Source organism: Fistularia commersonii, chromosome 23 (genome assembly GCF_037954325.1).
Source record: "Fistularia commersonii isolate RoL2024-O1a breed Wild chromosome 23, RoL_Fcom_v1.0, whole genome shotgun sequence".
In the NCBI taxonomy this organism is placed as follows: domain Eukaryota; kingdom Metazoa; phylum Chordata; class Actinopteri; order Syngnathiformes; family Fistulariidae; genus Fistularia; species Fistularia commersonii.
In genome coordinates this window covers 2968705-2990861 of record NC_141306.1, presented here as the reverse complement: position 1 = coordinate 2990861, position 22157 = coordinate 2968705, and the positions used below count along the sequence as shown (strand labels likewise).

Here is a 22157-nt window from a genome sequence, read left to right as displayed (position 1 = left end):
GTAGACACACACACACACACACACACAAACACAGAGGCGGCGGTGGAATTTGCCCTTGGCTGATCAGTTCTCTGAATTTAATTACCTGCGCTGGCACGCAGCCAGGGCGCTTTCAGATGCAGTCTTGTGATATTTGAGTGTTGGGAAATTGCTTTTGCTTGAGAAAGTTTGGGAGCGGAGTGGTGGCACTCAGGTGGTGAAAGACGGCTCCTCCTTTTCCGCCGCCGCCGCCGCCGCCGGCCTCCTGTTGCCTCTGTGTTTGCACGTCGCTCTTTTCAGTTTTTTCATTTATTTTTTTTTTTGGGGGGGTGGGGGGAGCGTACATCTTCGTCGAAATTGATTTACAGCGTAATCCGGCTGAACAATTGCTTTCGACGAGAAGGGGCCGCGGCGTTATGGGAGCCGTGAAGGCCGGCTGTCGTCAGCAGATCCGATCTCCATTACATCTTTCCGGCGAAATAAATGAGGACGGCGGTTTAAGCCGACATTTTTACCGCTAAAGACGGTGTTTATAATGATGTTTGCGGGCGTAGAGATGGGCTGACAGTTATACATATTCGCTCTCGTGTTTGCGTTTCTCACGTCTGGCTTCGGATGATGGACGACGTTGAAAATTAAACATCTGGAAAACTCAAAAATCTGTTTGCAGTAAGTAAAACTCCCGGCCCCCTTCAATCTGACTGGTGTCAGCCCCCCCCTTTTTTGTTCGCATCCGGAGCCAGATGAATTCTTCCGTGACACTTCTGTGCTTTGGCGGTTTGCAGCGTTAGGAAAACGATCGCGAAAACGAGAATTCGGATCGAAAAGTTCTAAGATCTGTGCAGCTCGAATTTTGTCGTGGCCAACGTCCGGCCTGCGGGCCGAATGAGGCCCGTGTTCAAATTTCCACCGGCCTGCAACCTTTGTCGTAAAAACAATAATAAAATCTTATATCGCTGGTTTTTCTGTTTCGGATGTTCGATCTGAGTCTAAAATTGAAATCATCGAAAACATTCTTCCTTTTTTTGATAAGGAATAATATAAGGATTCATATGGACCTCAATGTTTTATACTTCTGAATAATATTATTTTCCTGTTCACATGTTTTGAATTTAGTGAGCATGCAAGAGTGAATGGGATGTAATGTTTCAAATTAACTTGTTTAATATTTCTGAAATTATTTTTTTTTCCCCAGACAGACTTTTTCCACATTTTATATGAGTGAAATGAAGAGTGATTTTGGAAAAATACTTATATTTGTGTTATGTGTTAAGACATGAAAAGTATGCCATTCTCAAATCTCTTTGCATTTAATGTTACCGGTTCAAAGAATGATCGGCCCTCACATATTTTCACCAAATATGACCGCTTTGCAAAACGTCTGGACACTTCTGCCTTGAGCACTTAAAAACAAACCACAGAAAAAGAAGAAGAAGGAAAGGAAAATGACAGAACTTTTCTTTCTTTTAAGCTCTACATGTATTTGGATTCTCCTTTGATTCACCGTCATGGATTGGTTGTACAACATTTACAGCATCTTTTCGTTCTGACCAAGAGCTTCCCCGGGGAGGTAGATCCGTCTGACCAGAATGCCGAGTTGGTACATTTCATGAATATTTAGGTTTCTCTAACAATGAGAAGGGAGGAAGCCTCCCAGACACAAAATATGTCTCTATTTCCTGTACAGGATAGAAAAGTTTTAAGCTCTATCAGCTCGTATTTCGTTCCAGGAACTAGCCTCCTCCAGGAGGAAAACTGTTAGCTTTGCATTCCCTCAGGCAGGAAGGGCCCACGGGGAGTTTACAACGTGCACGCTCAAAAATAAACCACTGAAGAAGAAAACAACACGGAAAACACGGAGCTTTCCTGGAATGCTAACCGTGGACTCCCTGCACTGAAGATCCCCATTAGCCGTCAGCTAACTTGTTTTAGCCAAAATGTAAATGCAAAAGCCCTCTGTTAACTGTTAGCTTTGCATTCCCTCAGGCAGGAAGGGCCCACAGGGAGTCTCCAACGTGCACTTGTAGCGCCACGCTCAAAAATAAACCACTGAAGAAGAAAATAACACGGAAAACTCAGAGCTTTCCTGGAATGCTAACCGTGGACTCCCTGCACTGAAGAGCCCCATTAGCCGTTAGCTAATTTGTTTTAGCCAAAATGTAAATGCAAAAGCCCTCTGAGCTTGGACCTCCTCCTCGCTCCATTTATCAATCTCTGTCCATTTATTCACAATAAACGGCACTTTGCGGTCCACAAACATTATTTGGTAGTGGAGTTGGAGCTACCAAGGTTCTAGGAGGTCCACAGTTCCTGCTCCCTCTTCAGGAAGTTCCTGAAAAGGAACTGCAAAAACTTCCTCAAGTGTCCTTGGGACTTTAGCGGCTTGCGAAAGACATCCGGATCTCAATGGTTTGTTTTTTTTGATAATAAAAAAAAAGTGCAAGAGCAGCCGGTGTTATGCTCGATGAGGACGTTTAAGTCTTCTATATGTTGCGGAGCCGTCAGTATTCTGCGTGCGCAGCGCTGAGAATCAACGAACGCCGCATCACGCTGCGGGCGTACGACAGAAATGACACATATGGCCCGCCGCGCGTTCATTACCGTAATTGTTGATTCAGCCCCCAAACTCAGTTAATGAGTAACGGCTGATGCACAAAAAGCTGCTTCGACAGCGTTGATGGGAAATGAAATCCAACACCTGGCCCGGCTTTGTTTGACTTATTAACAGAAGAACACACTCCTTCACCAAAATCTGTTGGAGTTTGTCCTCTCCAGAACAATTAGCGTCTTTTTTTTATTATTTCTTTTCTCCCGGCCTAAACATTACAACATCGGTAAAAGGATACAGGAAATCAATAGCTCTTGTTTGCTGTACGACAGCAGCCCGACCCGACGCGGGAAGTTGTCGGGCTGCGCAAAGCGGCGAAGGATTGATTCCCTGTGTGTAATATTAGCGGAAAAGGGCGAACAGAACACGATATTTTACCTCGGACCATCCGAGTCACACAGACGTGCACAGATTACCAGCGTTGCCCTTCAGTTGTGCCATGTAGCACTCAATTTCTTCCAAATCAGCAGAATGTGTAGAATGTGATCGTCCCCCACTCTCTGATCGTGTGGCAAAATAAATATTTTTAGAAAAAAAAAAATTTTTAAACACATCTCTGCAAAAAAAACAAAAAACAAAAAAAAAAAACGTCCATGTGTGTATGTTGCTCTTAATTTTCCCGCAAAAGTTTCCTTGTAAACAATTACGGGAAGTTGATGAGTCGGTTTGCGCTGCGGGGCATATTCTAATATGCTGTCATGAAATTTTCATTGGACCTGCTCAGACATGGTGGAGATATTTGTGTGTGTGTGTGTGTGTGTGTGTGTGTGTGTGTGTGTGTGCCTCCGTCAGCAGCTGCATGCCACAACAGCACTTCCTCCGTCAGTCTGCTGCTGTCAAACAAAGAAGGGAAGTGTAGTTTTTGAGGCTACCGAGCTCCGCCTTCCATTTATCCGGACGTGTGCGACAGGGATGAAGAATAACTTTAATTAATACTCGAGTTTCTCGAGGACGGAGACGTCAACAAAGACGAATGGGAGCGAATCACTGATTCGGTTTCGAATTGCGCCGAATTATTAATCCGAGATTAATAGTTACATTTATAATTCACGGGCCGCGCGACAAAAGCGATAGTTAGTGGAAACCGGACGCTCGGGTGGCCCAGCATTATGTAACACTATATATCGCCGTATTCATAACCGCGAGGACGAAAAGGAGCGCTGGAAAAAGTGACCGGGGAGTCACATGACCTTCCCTCACAGGTCAGGTGACCTCAGGGGACGACACAGCGGCATGCGGTTCGAGACTTTTCACTATTTTTGCATTCCTGTGATCGATACATTTCCTCAGGGAGACGGTGTGACGGTACGAGTATCGTAAATTTAAACAACGAGGGGGATTTTAGGCTTTGCGGAAAGTCTTTACTTTTATCAAAATCCATTTATCGCATATGCAAAATACCGAATGTTTATCAGTGTACCTACCGCCTTTGGATCTTTCACAAATCCATAAAAAAAAAAAAAGTCAAATATCTGCTGTACTGAGAGGCATATGGAATTTGTCAACTCATTTGAATGGAACTTTGAATAAAAAAAAAAAAAGAAAAGGAGGAGGAGGAAAAATCTGAAAGTAATTTCGTCGATCGGCCCCCACCCGTCCTCGGTGAACTGGCTGACTTTAGGAAAAATGTAACGTTGGAAAATATAAACTAATAAATACAGGTATATATCTATGTAATAATTATATAGAAGCCCATCTGGTGGAGGCTGACGAACCTTCCCCTATTATCCCGAAAACACAAGAAGTAAAAAGAAACCCCCCGCCCCCCCCCCCCCCCCCAAAAAAAAGCGTCTGTTTCCACTAACATCATAAACGAGCTGCGAATATATTTTTAATGTGCTCGTAAACAAGAGAGCCCGCGAGATGATGCTTTGTTTTTTTTTTTTTTTTTAATGTTTTCAGCCTGACGTGAGGAGGTGCGAACGCGTCCCGGAGCTTTATGGCTCCGATTCAGGAAGACGAAGTGGCGGGAGGCGGGGGGAGCGAAGGCCAGACGGGCGGAAACAAGGAATCGTGGGGGAGAAGATTGGAAAGGAAAGGGTAGAAAGATTGGTGTGAACATCTCTGCTTGCACGTCCAGGGGACGCCGGCGGCCATGACCCCCTGACTTTCTTGCAGAACACCCTTTGCAGGCTCGCGTTTCCACACAAATTAGGCTAGTGAAGGTTCACGGCTGGCCTACCATGAGGCAGGAGCACTGCCTGCCTCACCTAGTGGCTCTTTGTAGCTGTTTTATGATCGCTTAGCACAAGAAACTAGTAACACACATAAAGTTGTTGACAAAAATCTAGCAAAAGTGTTAAAAGATTTTAAAAGTGACGTACAAAAAGACAGCAAAACAGTTTTAGTGCAGCGCACGCTAGCAGTCAGTTAGCTAATTGCGCTATCTACGTTGAGGCTCGTCAGTCCGCAGCCTCACTGTACGTTCTCTTCTCTAAATGTGAAAATAAAAAAATGAATAAAAAAAAAAAGGTCAAGTTAAATGAAAAATACCTTTACAGTGCAAATCACTGATAAATATAACCATTTAATCCTTTTTTTCCATTTTCCATTTTGTTCTTTCCAAGATTAGCAAGTGAGGCACGGCCTCACCCGCCTCCCCTGACTGCACGTCACTGAATTACACCAACGTGCACGTCGGGAGCCATCTTACGACGGACATCTCCGACGTCACATTGTAACCCGGGTGTGTTTATTTGCGTCTAAACAATCGTGCGCTTTTTGCCGACCCGTTTTTTCCAGCGGACTAAATGTATAACTTCTATAATACACAACTCGAGTGTGCAGTGTATGTTCTCCGTAATTTGAGTTTACAGTAAAAGCTTTATTTATTCCGAGAGAGAGAGGGGTCCCGAAAGTCGGCGTGTTGTTATTGGCGCCGTGCACAAAGTCTCCTGTGTCTAAGTTCCTCCTTAGCAGGCCTCGGGCTGCGGCTCTCCACATCCAGCCCGCTGTTTGCCCCCGGAAATGTAGGCAGCCGCAAAATCCCCGTCTGTGTTACACCGACCCACGTCAAAGACGCGAACAAACTGTCTACAGAGCGCAGGACAAGCTTCCACACACACACACACACACACACACACACACACTTGGGAAGTGGGTTCGTATTCCACCGACTTTGGATCGTGACCTTCTCCTTTCTGAGTAGCCGCATATTTTTCCCGTTCAATGCAGTCGGTTGTGATCGGGCGACGCAGACGTAAGGACGTCTGATCACGTCCGCCGCCCCCTCCCGTTTCGAATCAGCGCCGTATTACCGCTGAGAGTTTAAAAAAACAACCGTACATTAAGTCATTGAGCTCCTTTTTTCCAATGAAAAAGTCTCGTTCTCGTTTCGGCTGATTTTCGCGAGCCCGTAGATGGATGGAGTTCGAGTGCTCGGTTGGGTCTTCGGCTCGTTTCCTACCAAAGACAACAAACTACAATCACGTAGTCGAGGCGTTTGAGCCCGACGGAGCCCGTGGCGACCTCAAATTATAGACAAACATATTTATAAGGGGGGGCAGCGGTTAGCGCTTCCCCTTCCCTGGTTGGATTCTGACAGGAGGCCTTCCTGTGTGGAGTCTCGTGGGGTTCCTTCAGGTTCTTCGGTTCCTCCCGAAAGTCCAAAACACATGCAGGAGGGTCATTGGAGTCCCTGAATTATGAATGGTTGCATATCTCTAGATCAGTGACTTGTAGGCTTGTTGTAGGTCCCCATGTGTCCCTTTATAACAAGTAACTGAGTAAATAGTTGTACGTCTAGATAGGACATATGAATGAGAGGGTGAATAGTTACATATCTTTATATGATGTTTGAATGAATGAGTGAATAGTTGTTTTTCTACTGGACTGTCTCAGAAAATTAGATCATTGTGATGAAGTTCTTTATCTTCTGGATGAATGGATTTATTGGGCAACCGAGCTTCACGGCGCCAAAACATTTAGCCTTGTCGTATCACACCAATAAAATGAGCGTGAAAATCCTGAGGTTGTTCAATTCCGACACTGAAGAAGACGACTTTCATGGTTTTAATGCGCAGGAGGAAGACCAAGATAGCGATCGGCTGGAGTCAGACAAAGCAGGGATAGACAACGGATAAGACAACGTCTTATTTATTATTTATCTTCTACCCCAAGGCTCTGTCCGGAAAAAAGCATTTCCAGCACATATTTGTGGATGTTACCGGCATGTATTTACCGTATTTTCCGCACTATAAGGCGCACCAGATTATAAGGCGCACCTTCAATGAATGGTCTATTGAAAAAAAAAATCATATATAAGGTGCACTGCATTATAAGGCGCATAGAATAGAAGCTACAGTAGTGGCTGGGGTTGCGTTATGCATCCACTAAATGGAGCTGCGCTAAAGGGAATGTCAACAAAACAGTCAGATAAGTCAGTCAAACTTTATGAATAGAATACAAACCAACGTTCTGACGACTCCGCTCACTCCCAAAACAAGTTAGTGCATTCACAATACAGTACCGTGTACCGGTAGCTCTTACCGGTATTTGCGCCGCCTTCATTCAAACAATGTTTTTCCAACTCCATTTGTCACGGCTGAAAGCTTGTCATAAAACAAAAGCACCAAGAAGGGCCGCCTCTAAATTCATTGATGTTCATGTCGCTAGCTAGCGCTTCATTCGAATAGTGACCGTAGAGACACCTCAACTTGCCGCTCTCTGTTCAACAACCCACTGTTCGAGTTTGTCCTTTAACTTTTGCCATCTCGCTTAGTCGTCTTTACTTGGCGCGGGTCGTCTTGTTGCTTCCTCCACTTCCGTACCATTGATTAATTAATGTTGAATTCTCTGGCCGCTGCTTTATTCCCGTGTTCTACTGCGCGACTGATCGCCTTGAGTTTGAACTCTGCGTTGTGTCTCTTGAAAGGTGCCATTTTGGGGTCTTTATACACACACAAGTGGTTTTACTGTTTTTACCGCTGCTACTTCGGCGACGCACGCACACACACACACACACACACACACAAATGGACATGAAAATGCAAGCTTTGCACAGTCATATATCCCAGCGTGCACCGCATGCTACTTCTTCTACGGGAGAAAATGGAGTCGGCGGCTGCTTCCTGTAGACACGGGACCTCTTGCGGCTCAATATTGATCCATATATAAGGCGCACTGGATTATAAGGCGCACTGTCAGTTTTTGAGAGGATTAAGGTGCGCCTCATAGTACGGAAACTATGATAATTATGTATCAGCACAAGCATCTCATGGACGCCTGCAGTTTATAGACAAGTTCGGTATATATACTGCTCAAAAAAATAAAGGGAACACTTGAACAACACAATGTAACTCCAAGTCAATCATACTTCTGTGAAATCATAGTGTCCACTCAGGAAGCAACACAGATTCATTTTGACTTGTTTTAAGGACATTACATCAAAGCTGGATCAGCCTGGAGTTTGTTTTTACACTTTAATTTTGAGTGTGATTCCTAATCCAGACCTCCATGGGTTAATACATTTGATTTCCATCGATCATTTTTGTGTGATTTTGTTGTCAGCACATTCAACTGTGTAAAGAGCAAAGTATTTCATAAGAATATTTCATTCATTTAGATCTAGGATGTGTTTTTTAAGTGTTCCCTTTATTTTTTTGAGCAGTGTATATATGTACACATACATTTACTTTGCTATTGTTAGCTGGTGCGGCTTATATTCAGGTGTGCTCAATAGTCTGGAAATTATGATACACCACTGATAGATGCTAGCAGGTCTCTGGCACGAATCAGACAAAAAAGTCAGTAATTCTGCTCGTAATAATCGAAGCGAAACGCTCTTTGGTGACCCGTTGGTGCACGAAGGGCACTGCGGGAACCCCGAATGCGCAGCTTGGAGGCGCAAACCGAGAGAAAAGCGTCCGGAGGCTCGGGGCTCACCTGATGTAGTCGTTCTTGCAGAGGATCATGCCTCCTTTGCTGTAGCAGGTGCTGCTGTACTCGCCCAGCTGAGCGTGGCAGCACGAGCACTTCAGGCAGCGCGTGTGCCAGTACTGCTCCATCGAGAAGAGGAGGAAGCGGTCGGCGATACGACCGCCGCATCCTGCGCACGACCTGCCCGCCGTCCCGGCGCCGCTGCCCCCCATCACTGCCACTGTGGGAGCCTCCACCCTGCTGTTTACCATGGCAACTAGAGGACAGAGGAACAGCGGTGAGGGACAAAAAGAAAGGACGGGAAAATATAAAGCTCCAAAAAATAAAGGGAAAACTTAAACAACACAATGTAACTCCAAGTCAACACACTTGTGTGAAATCAAACTGTGCACTTAGGAAGCAACGCTGATTCATTTTGACTTGTTTTAATGAGAGATGAGATGTAAACAACTTTATTTATCCGAAAGGAAATTTTTGTGCCAGAGTTTCAAGTAAAAAAAACATAACAGTAATAGATAATAGTAGAAAGGAGGAAGAATAAGAAATACAATGAAATATAATGAAATATTAATTGTCTTAACTATTAACAGGACATTAAGGACATTAAATCAAACTGTTGTGCAGTTTTTCTACTTTCCACGAATCAAAACCTCCACGGTTTAATACATTCGATTGCAATCGATCATTTTTGTGGCATTTTGTTGTCGGCGCATTCAACCATGTAAAAAGCAAAGTATGTCATACGAATATTTCATTCATTCACATCTAGGATGTGATATTTTAGTGTTCTTTTTATTTTTTTTGAGCAGCGTACTTAGGAATTACCTTAGTAAATAATAAAATTAACAATCATTCATTCATTTATTATCTATACTTGCTCTGCACTCTACTAGCTGTCATGCATTCACCCTCTCATTCACATCATAAATATAAATACCGTCATTTCTGGACTATAAGATGACACTTTATTTACACGCTTTGCACGCTGTGGCTTAAACAATAATGCGGCTAATTTATGGATTTTTTTGAGGGACCGACGAGCTTCATTTAGCCTCGTGGACCAATGAAATTCTTAATATCATTTCAAACGACATCTGTGTTTAAACAGAAAACATAAAGAAATGCATACAACGCAGCTGGCAACTTTAAGGCGACCTCTCCTTGTTATTTGTGTTATTTTTATTTCCTTACCTCACCCATTCATGAGTCATGCACTCACTCTGTCTTTTTTATCCTTATTGGTCTCAACCCACTCCCTATTTTGGTTTATTTTGTTCTTGTCGTTGCTATTGTCACTGTCTATTTTTCATCCTTTCTGTCTTTTTTTCTCTCCATTTTATTCATTTTTATTCTCAATGTTGTTGTTCTCTCTGCTGTCTATTTATTTGTGGACGTCTTTTGCTTTTTCTAATTGTCTCTCTATTTATATTTACATTCATATTTATTGACACTTATAACTGATACGCTGCTGGATTTTGGGGGATCAATAAAGTTGATCTTAACTTATTTATTATTCATCTTTTTCATCAACCGTGTTGCAGGAACTGTGAAGAAAAAAGCATATTCGTGGATGTTAACGGTATGTATTTAATTAAAGTAAAAAAAAAAATTTAAAAAAGGGTAAATATCTCATATTATGACGTGGACACCTGCGGCTTAAACACAAGTGCGACCTATATATGTACACATATATTTATTTAGTAATTTTAGCCGGTGTGGCTTATATTGAGGTAAAAAACACGGTGCAACCATTGAGCGGGTGATGAGGAGCGTCGGAAAATGTTGCTTTCTTGCATTTTCTGTATTGGTATCTGTATTTCTTTGGATGATTTTGACAGAATATTCACGAAGTCATTCGTTTATTATCTATACGACCTTTCATGCATTCAAGGTCGCGGAGATGAGAGTTCGTCACAGGGACTGATAGCGACAAATTGCCGTTCACCCTCTCATTCGCACTCACTCATTCGTTTTCAACACAATGAACCTGTTTTTGCGTGTTTTTGCAAATAAAAAGACGTTCACCTTCTCGCTCTCTTTGAACACTGCGGCTAATTTATGGATTTTTTTGGGGGGTTACGAGCTTAACGCCACTAAACGGCACAATTCAAACGCCGAAGAAGACGACTTTAACGGTTTTAGCGCGCAGGAGGAAGACCAAGATAGCGACTAGCCGGAGTAGGAAAAAGCAGGGATAGAAAATGAATGGATGTTTCCTTATTTCCTTATTTATTATTCATCTTTTTAATCGGACGTGTTACAGTCACTGTTTGGAAAAAAAGGGTTTCTGGTACGTATTTGTGGATTTAATTAATTGATTGATTAATTAATTTATTTTAATTAATTAACTGGTGAGTTTATTCTGGTGTTTTCAATATAAATAAATGACTGAATAAATGTGAAGTTTAACAAAAATAAAGAAGAAAACAGGAATTCATATAAAAATCTCCCCCTTGAAAAACATTTTGGCAACTCCTTCTCACACTAACCTGTTGAATTTTTATATTATATGCACATCCAGGCTGGCAAAGCAGTTTTATATTTATTCCTAATTTTATTTGTAAAAAAGAGTCTGCTAGATGGCTGCATCTCAGGGTTTGTAGCTTTATGAATAATTCCTTTGTTGTTTCACCACTTTTCTAATTTGAAAAATTGTTTTGTGTTTGTGATTTTCCAGAACCTCCGCAAAGCAAAATATATTTGTCAAATATCAATATTTTTGTTGTATCTTCTACTGCAGTAGATTTTGATATTTTATTAATGGCATTGTGGTTTCCAGCTTAGTTGATCATCTATATTAAATTGATAAAATGAAAAATTGATTTATATAAAGCGGTGTGCTTAATTAATTAATTCTAATTGATGAATGTATTGATTCAATTAATTAATTCCATTTAATTCATTCATTCATTTTAATTAATTTAATTTATGGATTTGACGTATTTAATCAGAAGTTTAAAAAAATTGTGCCTTTGTAACATTTTTCTGTTTAAATATCCCACGTGACAATGTGGACACTTGCGGCTTATAGACGAGTACAGCTTATATATGTTTATTTTGTTATTTTTAGCCGATGCTGCCACGTGTTATTTTGCATTTTGCATTTATGCAGAGAACATGGAGCCTCCAAGCATAAAACCCCCTCGCTAACCGCCGCGCCGCCCTCGGTCTTGAACACATCACTATTCAACCAAGAAAAAAAAAAAAAAAACGTTTGTTTAAATGGTTTCATCACATTTACCTCGAATGTTTATTTTTTCATTCAAACTGCCATCTTTTACATTTCAAACGACGTCTGTGTTTAAACGGTCCGCGCTTCAAACTCAGAACCAGAACGAAGCCGTCAGGCGGTTCGATGTTTGCCAGGAGAAGGACCGCAGCCCTTTGAAGGAATTAAATAAACACTTTTAAAGGTCATTCATAACAAAACACACCGTTACTCCCTCCAGCTGGCACCAAAATGCTTTCCTCTCTGTTTCGTGTCACAAATGATCCTTATTTCACGTCATATTCACAAGCGGGTTCTCCACCCGTGACCAAAAAGCTCAGTCGGTGACATTTAACCCCCGAAAGAAACCAGAAAAGTGCCAGACAGAAATACGGCTCCTTGAATCCAATTCGGATGCAAAAACATCTTTAGGCTGTTCAACGCGAGTGTGAAATGTTATCAAAAAAAAAAGCAAAAAAAAAAACAAAACATGAACCATCTTTTTTCCAGTGACTTTAATACGTTACATAAATCCATTTTTTATTTTATTAATTAATATAGATGATCGACTAAGCTGGAAACCACAATCGCATTAATAAAATATCGAAATCTACTGCAGTAGAAAATACAACAAAAATATTTCATATACGAGAAATGAGTATTTTTTTTCGCTGTGTGGAGGTTTTGGAAAATCACAAACACAAAAAAAAATTTCATATTAGAAAAGAGATGAACCAACAAAGGAATTATTCATAAAGTTACAGACCCTGAGATGCAGCCATCTAGCAGACTCTTATTTACAAATAATATTAGAAATAATTATAAAACTGATTTGGCTGCCTGGTCGTACATATAATATTAAAAATTCAACAGGTTAATGTGAGTTGGCCAAAGTGTTTTCAAGGGGGAGATTTTTATATGAATTCCTGTTTTCTTCATTTTTTTTGTTAAATTTCACATTTATTCTGTGATTTATTTACATTGAAAACACCAGAATAAACTTACCAGTTATGTTTTTTCATCGGGAGATTTTTCTATGAATTACCGTTTTCTTTTTTAGTGATGTTAAATTTCACATGTTATTCCGTCATTTATTTTTATTGAAAGGCCAGAATAAACTCACAACTAAAAAGTGATCCAATATAAAAACAAAACAAAACAAAACAAAAAAAAGAGTGCACCTTTTCCTGCCCTCTTTGGCGTTTTTTTTTTGTTTTTTTTTTTTTCCGGTCCACGCACAAAAAAAAAAAAAAAAAAGAAAAAAAAAGAAAAAATGAGGAAGTCAGAAATATGGAAACAACTCGTTGGAAACATGGTCCGACTTCATCAGGCAACATCCACTGTATTTCCTCTTCTCTCCTTTTCTTTTTCCATGACAAAATCATGCACAGCTGGGAATAATATTGCTTTTGAATCACACCGAGCACGGGCACAGAAAATGTGCTTGTGTGTGTGTGTGTGTGTGTGTGTGTGTGTTACTCAGCAGTGAGTCAGCAGCACTGCCTCTTCAGCCGCTTCCATGATTTACAATTAGCGCCAACAACAACATAAAATAATTGCAGGGCCTGATTTCATTTTCCAAATGAGCAACAGCAGCACAATTTGTCCTCCGGAGCATCTAATTTCAGCTCGGGCTTGTTTGGCTTTACGACCACCCTTCCCACAAGATTATTTGAGATTGCAGCAGCTGGTTCTCTGCAGTGGAACGGGCTGCCCTCAATACCCCTTATTTTTCCCGGGCGGACACCTGGCTCTAATCAGTCGGAGGAACGCCGCGCTCCGGCGCCCCGAGGCTACATCTGAACGGCGAGGCCGCCGCCGCCGCCACGGGGCGAGGACGGCCCCCGCGGGCGGCGACCCGCTCGTTCATTTCCAGTCGTGAACGGCGAGGTTGACCCGTAATTCATACCAGGAGAGGTTTTTTTTTTTTGAAACATCTTCACGGGCTCGCTGAAAAAGTCTCCTCCTCCTCGCCGCGGGCGGTAACCTCCTAGCTCTTCATCGCCGCGCTGCGTATTTGGGATTGAATCCCAGCCAGAAGGTTGTTGGTTCTATTACCGACGTGTTTTGTCTGCGCGCGGTTCCTCCGGATTCTACGGGTTCCTCACACCGACCAAAAACCATGCAGTAGATTCAGTGGATAACCTCAATTCCAATGACATGTTCAGAACAAGCATAGCTTAATACTATACAATATATAACTTAATATTGCACACAAAATCCTGTTTTCTGCCTAAGTAGCAGGGTGCCAGTATTAGCATAAGGTTGCTATGACTACCGTACACAGAGGAGAGGGCGTTTATGGGTCCTGTTGGGATTTTCGTGCCAAAAAGCCAACAGAAAATTTGGGGATTTGTAGAATAAGCGATACATGCACTGTAGAAAATACCTGCCGGCCAGCTCTAGTATTCATATGGTATGGCTTTGCGGGCCGAATATAAATACAGAGCGGTCCAAATTTGGCCCGCGGGCCAGAGTTTGACACCTATGATCCATATAATGTGTTTATGAGAGGGTGAAAGGTTGTACAGGACTGTCTCAGAAAATGAGAATACTGTGATAAAGTTCTTTATCTTCTGTAATGCAATTCCAAAAACAAAAATGTCATACATTCTGGATTCATTACAAATCAACTGAAATATTGCAAGTCTTTTATTATTTTAATATTGCTGATTATGGCTAAGAAAACTCCAAAATCCTATCTCAATATATTAGAATATCATGAAAAAGTTTTTTTTTAATTGCATTACAGAAGATAAAGAAATTTATCACAATATTCTAATTTTCTGAGACAGTCCTGTATATATGTGTGTGTATATGACATGTGAATGAAAGAGTGAATGGATGAATATCTCTATACGTTGTCCAGATGAGAGGGTGAACAGTTGCATGCGTTTCTATGACGATGTAAGAGCCAACGGTTGTATGTCTCCGAAAATTAGAATATTGTGATAAAGTTCTTTTTCTTCTGTAATTTAATTCCGAAAACAAAAATGCCATACATTCTGGATTCATTACATATCAACTGAAATATTGCAAGCCTTCTATTATTTTAATATTGCTGATTATGGCTAACATCTTAAGAAAACTCAAAAATCCTATCTCAAAATATAAGAATATCATGAAATTTGTTTTTTAAAACAAAAATCCACAGTGCATTTGGATTTGTATTGGCAGTAAATTGTAGACATTATCACAAATATGAACGGTTTTGGCAATTAATACACAAACAAACTCACAAAGTGCAGGAGCAAAAGGTGAGTACAGTTCATAAGAAAATCTTTCACGGTACAAATGTTTTGATTCGACCTTCCGGATCTTATTTCAACTGTTTCCGCTTTCGCCTCACTAAACTCCGTTGTGTCATTTCACACATCGGCTACCACAAGCGAGCCCTTGAAAAACAAAAAAAAACAGCCAGAAACAAAAGTCCAAAACGAGCAAACGGTGAGACCGCAGAAGCGTTGCAGACTTCCAGGAAAAAAGAAAGCGGTATTTACAAGAAAATACGGTAATTCCTTGCAAAGTTACGCGTATCATCCGACAGGTGGTAACGCAAGCTCCGCGCCCGCTATGCATTATCGAAACGGCGAGCTAATGAAGCTTTCAACCGGTGCACGGAAACATTTTCATGCATAAAACTGGTTCCTGGTACGAAAACAGTCGGAATCTATTGGACACATGAATGAGAGGGTGAATGTTTTGATGTTTCTACTTTGCATGTGAATTAAGAGTGAATGGTCGTGTTTCTTTATATAATATATGAATGACAGGGTGAATGATTGTACAACTTTTTCCTGTGCATCGTGTATTTGCAAGTGTATTTGCAGTCCCTCTGTCCTCTATTGTAAGTCGCTTTGGATAAAAGCGTCTGCCAAATGCAACGTAATGTAATGTAATGTAATGTTTAAATGATGCGTGAATGAGAGGCTGAATGGGTCGATATCGCTTGTGGATTAAAAGGCGAAAATGTTGTGGATTAAAAGTGAACGTCTGTCTGTCTTTATGGGAAGTTTGAATGAAAGGGTGAATGATTGCATGTCCTTACATGATTTCTGGATGAGAGGGTGAATGTTTACGTGTGAATGGGAGAGTGAATGGATGAATGTCTCACCGTTGAACGCCGCCTCTCGCCAAAATAACAACCTGAGGTCGCGGCATTGATGATTAATGAATGAATGAATGAATGAATATTTGTCTTTTCCTTTCCTAACGCTCCTCTGCACCCTCTTCTCCCACTCCAACTAACCTTCCTCCTTCCCTCCGTCCATAAACCTCCTGTCTGGTCTTCTGGACCTCCTGCAACCTTCTCCAGCATCCTTCCACCCAGACCTTCACCATCCCTCCTCGGTCTGATCTTATCTCCAAAAATAACAAAGACGGCGCCTTCTGCGTCTTCCCGCAACACGACAGTTACGCCACTTTGTGTATTTTTCAAAATCCCGGAACCGCCGCCGCCGCCGGAGTCGCGGGGTAAACGGATGAATAAATCGATATATACACACCGAATTTACAATCGGTTTACTTGAGAGAAAACTGCGCGCCAGATGCCGGAGTGACGGGGCGGATGATTCATATCGCCGTTCCAACGCCATTATCAAATTGAGCAATATTTCAAAAAAGCTAAACTTGCGCTGCGCTATTGTACAACTTGATTTATACCGACAACAATAGACTTCTTATTTGACCGTGTGGCTCGGGGCATTTTTTTTTTTTTTTTTTGTCCTCATCTATTTCCCGTCTTCGCTGCCAGATTCCTCTGGGCAGCACATCACCAGCCGTGAAATCAATTAGCAGCTCCGGGGGCCGGCGTTATATGAGGAAAAAAACAAAAAAACAAAAAAACAAAAAAAACAGGACCCAGTGAAATGAAATCGGGGCAATTTCTGGCGGGGATCAAGCGGCTTATGCTCCGACGCGCAACACTCTTTTCCATAATTTCTAAATAGCCTCTCATGACAAATAGGTACGAAAGGAAACTCCGGATGTTTTGCTCGCGTCATCTGCACCGCCTCGGGCTCGATAAAAGTGCCACAATGATGCTCGGTTTACATCACCTGTTTCTCCGCGTGTAAAATGAGTTGTTATTAAATAGTAAGCAAAGAGCGGGCAATTATTTACCGTTATTGCTTATTATTTTCGGAAATAGCCTCGGTGCGGAAATTCCATTTCGGCATCCGTCTTCGCGGGCGTCGTGAAAAATAAATGGCGGCGGGTTGGACGTGCCCTTGGGCAAAGCGCTGAATCCTTCATAAGCTGGCTGGCGCTTTGTTTGAAGAGCATTTCCATGACTGAAACATCATTAGCAAAGTTTTCTCCAAATGAGGAAAAAAAAAAAAAAGGATTGCTCAATGCCTCTTTTGGAGGGTTTCAAAATTCATCATAAGGTTTCGGCCGAGGAGGCGGTACGTGTCTCACAGTAAACAGATACCTCCTGACTGGATCGATGTATTTAATGTCAGACAGGGGAAAAGAAACAAGCCATTTAGCTGAATTACTGGCTGACAACACGTCTGATGCTACGAAGTCCTCGTTTTAATAATCGCAGGAACAGCGAGCGCTGGCTGGCTGGCGTGAGGTTGTGTGTATTTTCCATAATTTCCTATAACAGCGGGGCTGCTTGTTAGGAACCCAATAAAAGAACGGGACGCCATGTGAAAAGACGACGTCCTCTCGCAGTTAAACTAGCGGTGCCTTTTAATCAAAGCAGAGGGAATCTGCTAACACGCTCACCGTATCAAAGCTCAGGAGGCCCGGATGTACCACGGGCGTCGGGAACTCCTGATTTGAAACGCACCTACTGTGACTGAACACGACGGAGATGAACATTGGGGTTCGCCTCAAACCACCGTGATGCCCCTGAAAATTGCTTCCAATTTTGGATATTTGAAAGAATGACTTTCATTCATTCATTCATTCATTCAAATGTCATATAGAGACATGTGACATTCACCCATTCATTCAAATGTCATATCGACGTGCGACATTCACTCTTTCATTCAAATGTAACACAGCAACATGCAATAACTCAGCCATTCATTCAAATATACAGAGACATACAAGATTCACCCTTTCATTCAAATGCAATATCGATATGCAACATTCACCCATTCATTCAAATGTCATATACAAACATTCAATCATTCATCCATTCATTCAAATACCAGATAGAAGCATACAACCATTCACCCATTCATTCAACTGTCACATTGACATGACTCATTCACCAATTCATGCAAATGTCATATCGACATGCAACATTCACCCATTCATTCAGATGTAATATAGCAACATGCAATCATTCATCCATTCATTCAAATATCAGACAGAGACATACAAGATTCACCCATTCATTCAAATGTCATATAGAAACACACAACCATTCACCCATTCATTTGACATTTCCTATGGACGTGCGACATTCCCTCATTCGTTTAAATGTAACATAGCAACATGAAATTATTCACCCCTTCATTCAAATGCAATATCAAAATGCAACATTCACCTGTTCATTCAAATGTCATATACAAACATACAATCATTCACCCGTTCATTCAAATGTCATATACAAACATACAATCATTCATCCATTCATTCAAATATCTGGCAGAGACATACGAGATTCACCCATTCATTCAAATGTCATATAGAAACACACAACCGTTCACCCATTCATTTGAAATTTCCTATGGACATGCGACATTCCCTCATTCGTTTAAATGTAATATAGCAACATGAAATTATTCATCCATTCATTCAAATACAATATTAAGACATAAGATTCACGCACCCATTCAAATGCAATATTGACATGCAACATTCATCCATTCATTCAAATATCATATAGAGACATACAACCATTCAACCACTCTCACAACATATACAGTAGCACACACTGACATTCACCATGTCATTTGAGATTATATAGGAACATATAACATTCACTCATTCAGTCGCTTGTTTTATAGAAAAATACATTCACAGGTCATGGAAAGACATGCAACCATTCAGCCATTCATTCAAATTCTATATAAAGACATGCAACCGTTCACTCTGTCATTCACATGTCTTATTGAGACAAATATTCACAGTTCAGGTAGACACATACAACTATTCACCCATTCATTTAAATATCGTATAGAGATATGCAACCATTCACTCTCTCATTCACATTGCATATAGGCACCCAACAATAACTCATTCATCTTACTCCACTTGTTATATAGAGAAATACATTCACAAGTCATGTAAACACATGCATCCATTCACCCATTCATTCCAATTCCACATAAAGACATGCAGCCATTCAACTCCTATAGAGACACGCAAAATATTACCCCTTTCATTCTCATGTCATGTAGCAACATACAACCATTCACCCTGTCATTTATACATCATGTAGAGACTTTCACCCGTTCGTTCGAATGTCATATAGAGACATAAAACCATTCACTCTCTCATCCACATGCCATTTGCACATCCAACAATTACTCATTCATTCACAAGATATATAAAGCAATGCATTCACAGGTCATATTGAGACATGCAACCATACACCCTCTTATTTGTGCATCATATAGAGACATGCAACCATTCACTTGCTCATTTATGCATCATATATACATCATATATGCATCATCTGCACACGTGGGTGATTTCAGGTCAGTGGTAGCATTATTGATGCAGTGATGTCAGAAGCACAACTGTAAAGGAAGAGTGCAAATCTAGCAACGGTTTAGCCGAGACAGTTTGTTCTGTTGCGTTTAAATCTGTGTAATTGGCACGCATCAGTCTGTGCTAATAGGGGATTTGGAGTTGAGTCCCCTGTATTAGGTCATGGGTGTGTTTTGGGTGGATTTACCGGAGATCACCATGACGACCGGACACTTAGAAAGAAGAAGACGCGAGTGACTTTGTCCCGCTGAGATAAGTGCAGTCGTGAGGGAGAATGAATCATATTTACAAAGAGCTGGCTTCCACGCTCGGGATATCCAGAGGCGATCCATCACGCAGGCAGCATCTATCTCCTGCAACAATCCGCCAAACACTTTCCGAGCAGGTTTCTTTTTTTTAATTTTTTTTTTTTTTTATTATCTCTCCATTTCCCAGGCTCAAACTGTAAATCCAAACAGATTAAAATGTTCACGACAAGCTGATTGGTCGTGATCTCATGCTGCGTCGCAAATTACACATCGGGATCTTACTCACTGCCGGTGCCACTCGCTGAAACGCAAACGGCAGGAACTTCCCATTATCGTTATTCTTGTACAGTTATTATATTTTAGTATTGTCATGATCATCGTCATCATTATAATATCAGTATCATAATTAAAATAGCAACAATTTATGATATAATTATAACAATATTATATGACGTTTTATATAAATATAAAATGTAGTATTACAAAATAATACAAATCACAACAATAAGTTATCATTATTATCATTTGGTGATAATCATAAAATATTATTATTATTAATAATAATAATAATACTTTATTGTTTTGATTTGTATTATTCTGTTATTTACATTATATATAGTATAATAATTATCAAATAATTATAATCATATCATAAATTGTTGTTGTAATTAATTTAGGCAAATATACCACAAAAACTAGGGCCAAAATAATACTAAATCTAAAGATTATTTGTCTTTATTTTAGATTTTTCTGAATCTCTTAAGCCTTAAGATTCTAGACTGCAGACTTTCCCTGCGTTCATCTACTATAGAATAGAACAGAATATTGACATTATTATTGTGAAATAAGAACATTGGTTTAATAGGCATAGGGAACGTTAAAACATAAATGTGACTTATTTATAGAAACACTGCACGTATTAGAAAAACAAATATGTAGTTAAATGTGAATTGAGATTAACGGGAAGTCGAGCCTTTGCAGACGAGAGCGACCGTGTTTGGGTTTGTTTACAGGCGGTTCTTTCTGTCACTGATTAGTAGTCATGTGGTGTCTTCCATCAGGTTGATTGGTTGCTCCGAGGATGTTGTTAACACCTCCTGAAGGTCTGAAATGAACCGGGGGGGCGGCGGCCGGGGGCCAATTCGTCTCGGGAATTCAGTCCGGCAACGGCGGGCTTCAAAAAACGTGCGTCCGCGATAGGAAATGTGTCTGAGCCGGCCTGCAGGAATCTACGCTTTCCCGCAAACGTGTAACCCGAATCCAGAGGTGCGTCGGACGGGTTCAACTTCTGGGATCCCGGCCGCCGTCGGCTCGACCGGACTTGTCAACAACTTCTCCGAAAGGAGGCAGAAGAGCGAGCGGCGCTGATAAATCCGGTTTCACGCTTCTTAAAAACACAGCCGAGTGCCGGGCCGTCCGGAACATTTGGTCCGAACGACTGGATCTCGTCAAGGTGTTGACACCCGACGCTTTTCGGACTGAAACGGCTCACTTTCTCGAATTACGCTCCAGGAACAAGCCTTTTAAAACCTTTTATTTTGCAATCCCGCAAGCGGTAAAGGGACCACGTTTTTTTTATCCCCTCCTTCCACCTCTCTGCTGTGTGAGGAACCTGTTTAGCTAACCGTGAGCTAACCGTTAGCTAACTCCAGATTTGTTTGGACCAAAATGTTGATGTTCCTCCCCGGAAACCCCTCCGAGATCTCGGACCATTTCTCACAGAAGACAGACAGCCGCTGTAGTTTTTAAAAATGGCGCTCCTGAATCACGGCTTGTGAGTTCCACCAACCGGAAGAAGACCCTGCTAGTTCTAGAAAACTAGGTCCATCTAATCGGGAAACGTGACGCGTTCAGTGTCAACCTTTGCTCCGAAACCAGCGAGGTTAAGCTGTTTTGATTTAGCGAAAACACAGAAGGTGCGGCAGAACGTCACACACCCTTGTGCAACAAAGGGTAGGCAAACACACTCGTACTGCTTTGGTGTTTTTCCTCATGTTGCGATCAACGCTTCTAAAAACCCCGAACATCCGGACGACCTCTGCGTCCGTACCATCATAACTCGGGCGTAGATACGTAAATATAGATATCTATCAAGCCTCTGCACGGCGAGACGCCTTCTGGGAAAAAAAAAAAAAAATTAATTCAATTCGGATTATGTTCCTCCCGATAAGCGCCCTAAAATGAAACTGTTGCTCACAAAGACTCCCCCACGTGATATAAATAATGATCCTAATTTTGTCCGCGAGTGATAAACTGGAGGCCGCCGGCGCCGCCTCCCTCCGCTGCCATTGAAACCGGCCTCCGGACCCGATTTACAACCCAATTTCGACGCACAGATGTGGGATGTTTTGAAATGAAACCGATTCTTTGCCCCAATAAATCCCCCCTCCTTTTGCTTAAAATCCTCTGATTAAAATCGTAGATACCCATCACACACACACACACACACACACACTGGATGTAAGAGGCATAATTAATAAGTACACGTGTCAAGGGAGGGCTGTGTAATCTCGACCCGGCGCCGAGCAGGAGGCGGATCCCGTTTCCACGCCGTTTGATTTAA

The 22157-nt window shown here is 41.4% G+C and overlaps 1 protein-coding gene across 2 annotated transcripts in view; it reads right to left on the bottom strand.

Moving 5' to 3' along the window:
* The window catches only part of lmo4la (LIM domain only 4-like a), a 29059-nt gene that overhangs the window by 3354 nt on the left and 3548 nt on the right, over window positions 1-22157 (bottom strand). For both annotated transcript variants that reach the window (XM_086170815.1, XM_086170814.1), the window contains exon 2: window positions 8471-8720. In XM_086170815.1, coding sequence (XP_086026941.1) covers window positions 8471-8715 — 245 coding nt within the window. In that variant the 5' untranslated portion in view covers window positions 8716-8720. The remainder of the gene's footprint in view (window positions 1-8470; window positions 8721-22157) is intronic.